Below are 7,439 nucleotides of genomic sequence, written 5' to 3' on the forward strand. Positions count from 1 at the left end.
AATTACACATTTATACTTTATTCACATATTTTTCCTTTAATAACTTATTGAACATAAAATTTACTTATGATACATATTTATTTACATAACTTATCGATAGTTTAACACGCAATTGATATCTACCCATCCCTATTTGTCACACACACATCTATATAGTATCTATAGCTCATCTGCCTACGATGCGCACTATGCAATTTGTGCAATACACTCGCTCTATACTATTGTAATATATACTCTAAGTATATAGTCAAAGAGCCGTGGCCCGTGGCTCCATACACTTGAGTGAACGGTGAGTTCTTTATTTGATTTCTATAGTGTTTCTATACCTATTAATTTAATTTTTTATTTACGAGTAATTGGAACTAAATTAAATAGGCGGCACGTACCTAATACTTTATTTTTGACTTCTAGTACGCTAGGACCAGCGCTAAAGAATCTTGATGAAAATATTGTAAGTTTGTAGAAGTAGGTATTTTAGAATATAGATACCTAAATGATTATTATGTTGCCATGTATGACTACAGAGTTGTCAAATGACAAATTTAAAAAAACAACAAGTCAAACTTTTAAATAATTTCAAAAACATCAATATTTTCAACAGGTGTGTATTTAATTTTACATTTTATAAATTTATCATGCATAAGATTTGATAAATAATACACGAATATATGCAACAATTATTAGACAAGTTTAAATAATTCAAATTTACTATACCTACGTTTTTTCATGAGTGTTCTGTAATTAAATTTCTTATTAATTTCAGTATTTAAATCGAAATAAATTCTCTTAAACCTACAACAAGATTGCCAGACAATTATGGATTCAGATAATGAAAATCTGGATTTTATTAAGCTAATTAATATCAAAGGAAATGTTGATAATATTACACCTCATAAAATAGCAGTTGTTGCGTTTATCCGAGAGTATGGATTGTTAAAGATAGAAGGTAAGTAATAATAATTAAGAAAAAATAATTTTTGTTTTAACTTGTAATACATTTTACAGTGTTTCATTAAATTTTCAGCGAAAGAGATGACCGAGCGGACTATGGCTCCTAAATATAGAAAAGATTTCTGTATTCTAGCTTTAAAATTAATACAGGTGAGAATGACTAATAAGTTTATGTAAAACTAAACAATATTGAATTTTGATTTTAAAAACATATTATATTGATTGTAGTGTCCTGATATGGAGTTTAAGGAGTTGGAGGCTTTACTAACAAATGGAAAATATAATTTGTTGAGTGTACATTTACAAAACTTTTGTGTTCGATTGCAAAATATTTATGTCAATGGAGTTAATGCATTAATGGACTGTGTCACTTCAACTATAGATAAACTTATGGTTTCACCGTTGGTTGACCAGCCTGAGTTGCCCACATGTACAATAACAAGATGTAGTGTATTAGGTAAATGATAAATGATTTCACCCTACATATTTTATGTATCACTAGAGACCTTTAACTCATTGAACCCCCAGCGGCCCGATCGGTCCACGACACAATCGATTTTCTATTGTCTGTGATTCCGGGGGCTGAGTTATTACACCTCAGTCAAATAATGAGTAGGAATGTATATTATTATATTTTTGAAATTGCTCCTTGAATATAACTGAGGCAAAATATCATTAATATAAAATTGTAAATTGTCCACATTCAGTCCAGTATATAATTATAATTTATTGTATATATCAAATTATGCTTATAAATACTAAGATTCTTTCTGCAAAATTAAATTCTTCTTTTACAGGATTTTATTTGAGAAGAATAATGCTTCATTTCGATAAATTAACATTTGTGCAACTGGGTGCATTATACAAATCTTTTTGCCAATATTATCAAAAAGGACGACCTGGACTCATGATGAGATCTTTGAGCAAAGAGGTTTTAATTTTGATATAAAAAATATGATATCAACCATACTTAATGTTTTCTTTTAAAAATAGTTAGATAAATATTTTTTTTACAGAAACTCAACAATACTGAATCACAGAATTTGTCCGCATCTGTTGTAGTAGATGAATCTAGACCTCAAGAGATAATATCCAGAATTAATATAATAGATAGAGATAAAATTGATAAGTAAGTAACTTTAAATTTTAAGGCATAAAGGTAGTTAAATGATTGGAGCGTAAATTTTGTAATGTTAGTTTCAAACATTTGCTTAAATATTATTCAATAGACTAGATTATAAATGTAATTTATATTTTAATTTTCACTTTTGTTATATTTTTAGTGGTTTTGAAGAATGTCAATGGTCACGTAAACAAGCAGAGCTTTTCACAGCTCAACAAGCAAATCTGTTACAAATCAACCCAAAGATGGCTTTACCACCAAAGCAACTACAGAAGATGATAATGCAAATCATAAATGATATACCAGAGTATCCAGATATTGTAAGTGCACAATTGTTAAACTGTTCTTTAATTAAATAAAACAAATATTACAATAAATTTTCTAATGATCTTAACATTTTCAGCATTTTCTGAGTTTCTTGAATTGCATAAGGATGAAAGAATTTTGTGGTGCCCAAGAGTCGATGTACAATTGTTTTGATCGAGCTGTATTTAGTGTTTGTAGCAGTAACACAAATAACGACAGAAACAAAAATTTTCGCTATGCAGCGCTCAATAGAGCTGCAATGCACACACAATTTGGACACAAGTAAGACTGCTTTTTAATACAGAAATTTCATTTAAAGATGTTTTTTACTGTTTATTTTATTTTTACTGTAACTGGACCACAAAGAGGATTGAATGAACATTATTTTATTTGCTACCTAATAATCTTAAGAATAAGTCGGTCAAGTGCGAGTCGGACTCGCGACATTAAGAGTTTCATACAAATAAGCGAAAATGCGGAAAAACAGTTCATCTAACCTATTATTGACTGTCTCATCTGTTGCATAAAAACGATTTTTTAATGTTATTACTTATTATAACGGCAATAAAAATTAAAAATACATAAAATCTACAAATTTATAGTCTGGTGACAGACAGACAGTGAAATCTCAATAATAGGGTCCTGCTTTATCCTTTGGATATGGAACCTTAAAAATGAATTGGAAAGGATTCACTAAGCAACTCTGAACGGCATCCGCAGGTCGCTAGCCATGGAAGCGGTGCGTGAAGCCCTAGCGACCGCACAAGAAGCGGGCGACACAGCGTGCCTGGCGCACGCGGCGGCGTGGGGCGCGCTGGCGGGCGGGCGGGCTCGGCGCGCGGCGCTGCTGGCCCGCGTGCCGCGCGCGCCCCGCTCCGCCGCCGCCGCCGCGCAGCTCATGGCGCAGCACGCGGCGCTCAACGCTGCCACGCCGCGGGAAGTTTTTCAGGTTATAACACTAATATTTGCAGTCTTTTATCTCTAGAAAGAAGTAACTGTAGGCGGTATTAACTATAGCGCTGCTTGAAGCAATAAATTACTAACAGGCAACAACATTATTGGGCAATATTTCTTGGTTGCGCTGGCTTTGCCCTTTCAAAAAATATAGCTACTTATGATATCTTTTATTGGGCTTCTATGTTATACTTTGAGAAGTGCTTAATATTTTTATAATAGGTTGTAATTAATTAAAACAATTCTATTTAAATTCTGTTTCACAAGTGATAATATTTCTTTTTTTATAAATTTCAGATCATATTCAAAGGAGAATCAATAAATTACCTGCATTCAATGACAGATTTGACTATGGCAGGCCTAGCAAATACAGCAGCATTGTGGGGTCTCTATGGAAAAACTGAAATGGCTTCTATGAACTGTCAACTTTTACTTAATTTAAATACAAGTAAGAACCCATGCTTTAATTAAATCACAATCATGCAAATGCCAAATGTAAACATTAACGCTTGTAGTGTTCGTTTCGAAATGTGTTTTCAAATAACATTAAATTATGTGGGTAATATATTGCTATATATTACCCACATAATATGATGTTATTTGAAAGTTACAAGTTAGTTACTTTGATGTCAGACCACTGGAACATATTTTAAAGTTTGTTATTTTATCACTAGAACTTTATTCTACTGTATAATAGTGTAAAAAAAAATGATAATAAACAACACTTTATGAAAAGACCTGAAGGGAAATTTTAAATTTATGTTAATGGAATTAAGGGAAATGTTTAATTTAATTATTATTAGATGTGTGTGCATTTAGATGTAACAAGTAGTTATTTAATTTTATATGACACTATTACCCCTTTTTCGTGACTTTCTCCATAAAAATCTTTCTTATAATTTAACAAAACGTTAAAAAAATTTGGTCAAATTGGTGGAGTTGAACGCTTAGCAACACATTTGGCGATTCATTTTTATTATTATAAAAAATATAATATATTTATAACTTGAATGTTATAAAAACAAAAATATATCAAATGTGTCGCAGAGTGCAAGGTGGGCGTGGGCAGCGCGTGGCAGTGGGGCGAGACGAGCGCGACGGCGGGCGCGGGCGCGGTGTGCGCGGCGGCGTGGCGCGGCCGCGTGCCGCTCGCCGCCGCGCTCGCCAGCCACTTCGTGTCGCCGCCCGCGCGCGCGCTCTCGCTGCGCCATCACGCGTCCTTTGCGCTCAGGGCCGGTATGATATGCTTTTGATATAATTATTTAAGTCACGATATTTTTTTAACCCATTGAGCCCCGAGCGGCCCGATCGGTCCACGACACAATAGATTTTCTATTGTGTCTGTGATTCCGGGGGCTGAGTTATACTACTGAAATAATTATTGAAGTGAAACTTCTTTAGGCGCGTTGAGAGTAAAATTTCAAGATCATGGCAATACCGCCACGTCATTGAGTAAGGTGCCGATTTGGTATCTTTGAATCTTGCCAAAGAAGTTTCACTTCTGACACGCGTGCTTGGCGCACACGCTCTCTTTTATTTATTTAAAATTGTGCTGCCAACAAAAATACATAAAGAAGTCTTATGTTAAAATTAGACAGCACAAATGGTGTCCATTATAATAATTTAAATAGTGGTTGGGAACGTTCTAAGATTACCATACAGATTCCATTAAGTTTGTCTTTTTACTTTTTCATAGTTACTACTATTATTACTTTTCTTTTTTCTGTGGGTTCGTTCTCCGTTAGTTTTTTATAAAGATTAATTGTTGCTTGCAATGCAATTATAATATGGTTTAATAACTAAACTATATAAGTTTTTTTCCAAATGCGATTGAAGAAGGCAAATTAATGTAAAAAATAGGATTTTTACAGTAAGAAGTAGTCACATATTTTAGCATCGTAAGCAATTACATAAGGCAAGTCCATCATTTTTAATGTAATTACTATTTGTAGTTAATATTACTTGAATAGTGATTTATACCGTAATTATTTATTTATTATTTATGTTATCCATAATTTATAGTATATTCTCAAATTTCTTCAAAGATTTCTTAAATCTGTCTCGACGGACCAATTGGACAATTTTATTTAGCGAAATAAAAAAAATTGTTCATACTTAATATTATTGTACAGGTAAATGGGAAGAGGCAGAGCAAAGTATCGGGGAATTGGCATCTTTTGACAGATGGGAGAGCCAGCTGTTGAAAGCTGAAATGTACTTCTTAAAAGGAGATCCCACAAATGCTCTGGAAACACTTCACGATATATTAGATAATTGTAAAACAGAAGATGACAGTGTCCACTATATATCCCTTCGACTGAAAGCAATGATATTGACCTCAGAAGTGCAGCACGCCTACAGCAGGATTCAGTCAACGAATATAATGTTGCTAAATGAGGCTTTGTGTCTAGCGAAAAAATATCATATGCATTTCTTAGCGGCTACAATAGAAATGCATATAGCGAATGTACAACTACACATGGGCTGTTCTAAAAATGCATTGATTCTCGTCCGAAAAGTATTGCCCTCAATAATGGAGCATGGCAGTGCGTATGATGTAGCAAGAGGTCGGTATTGTTTTAACGTTTCATGCTTCAGTTCTTGTGTCTTAAATATGATTTTCACACAATGACTTGTAATTTCTTTACGATTATTTTATTTTATAGGTATGTTGCTATATACAAAATGTCGAGTAGCTACAGTGTCACCTTCCGGAGAAGCAAGGGTACAAGTATTGCAATCATGTTGTGAATCTCTAGATATTGCGAAGGATAATTTTGCAAAAGTTGGCGCTCAAGGTCGTCTTTTACTCACGTGGTATTTGCAGGTAAATTATTATTATAAATACTTTTAAATAAAAATAATAAATGTTTTCAAATATTTACAAAATGTGAATGAGAATAATTATTAAAGAAAATGTTAATATAAACAAAATAGTATATTAAAAATATAATTTTGTATTGTTGTAATTATTTTGTTTCAGGCGCAGCTCTATCATGATATAGGCAATATAGTAATGCGCAATCAGTGTGCTTGGATGTTTAGACAACTGGAAAAGAATCTCCCATTAGAGCCTATGCAGATATCTCATATAATATATTAATAAGCAATAAACGCGTTTTTAAGGTCTTGCGAAAATATCCACCTTGTGATTTTAACCATAACAGCTACAAACAGAGCAAATAAAAACGTTTGAAAGGAATTATTTCGAGATTTGTATTATACTGTTAAACTCCGTTACAAGCAAAAGAACACATGCGTACGTTTATTACGTACGCAAAGAAACTACACACACAGATCGCGAGCTAGCTATTGATCGTCACAGTTACACACACATGCTAATGTGCACTAACACACCTACCAAAGCCGAGAGAAAGAATGGATAGACGCATTTGCGTCTGCGTCTGGAAAGTCGCGGCTCAGCTCTCGCAATGAACGCAATACTATACGCGATCGCGTAGTTCCATTACCTTTTATCTGTTCTGTGACTAAAAACCTTGTAATTACGTATAAGTATGTTACCTTTACATATGTATGACATGACCTTCTGTATGATATTTCATACGAATAATCATTTTTAACTTTTAACAGAATATTCTGACCGTCATTTTTAAAAGGGTTAAAGGGCGCCACATGCCTAATTTTTTTTGGTGGATTGATCATTAAATTGTTCATATCTTCTAATAAGAAATACTGTCTAATGTCTTCCCCTCCAAGTATTTTAGTTTCTCAGTAAATTTTTCTAGAAAATGCATCGACTGTGGTATAGTATAGTATTGATAGATGTATTGTATTGTGTATTTTTAGTTTTATTTCGAAGTAGCTATATCTATAACCTTATCAAGGTGTAGATCTTCTATCGGTCTGGGATTCAACGGAATTAGATTCAATTTCAACGGAATAATCACGGAATCTACAATATTTCCTTCAAATATAATATTACAATACAACAAAATTCAAGTGGTTTTATTTTTATAACCGCGACAAATTATTTCCTATAACTTAACTAAATCCAAATAAACTTTTTTATAATAATTAAAATTTATTTTATAATATTTTATTTATGCTACTTTATAGGTTAAGGTCTCATGTAATGAAAGACAAA

At 32.9% G+C, this 7,439-nt stretch overlaps 1 protein-coding gene across 1 annotated transcript; it reads left to right on the forward strand.

Moving 5' to 3' along the window:
- The first annotated feature begins 532 nt into the window (after positions 1–532).
- Positions 533–7,289, forward strand: LOC123706294 (anaphase-promoting complex subunit 5). The gene is made up of 14 exons (XM_045655491.1): positions 533–601; positions 764–946; positions 1,025–1,101; positions 1,180–1,408; positions 1,749–1,882; positions 1,968–2,080; positions 2,235–2,394; positions 2,478–2,662; positions 3,101–3,329; positions 3,632–3,782; positions 4,382–4,570; positions 5,467–5,901; positions 6,001–6,161; positions 6,318–7,289. Exons 2-14 carry the CDS (start codon positions 817–819, stop codon positions 6,435–6,437), a joined length of 2,313 nt encoding a protein of 770 aa, XP_045511447.1. The 5' UTR covers positions 533–601; positions 764–816; the 3' UTR covers positions 6,438–7,289.
- Positions 7,290–7,439: the final 150 nt, after the last annotated feature.

The sequence above is a fragment of the Colias croceus genome, chromosome 3, assembly GCF_905220415.1.
Source record: "Colias croceus chromosome 3, ilColCroc2.1".
NCBI classification, from domain to species: Eukaryota; Metazoa; Arthropoda; class Insecta; order Lepidoptera; family Pieridae; genus Colias; species Colias croceus.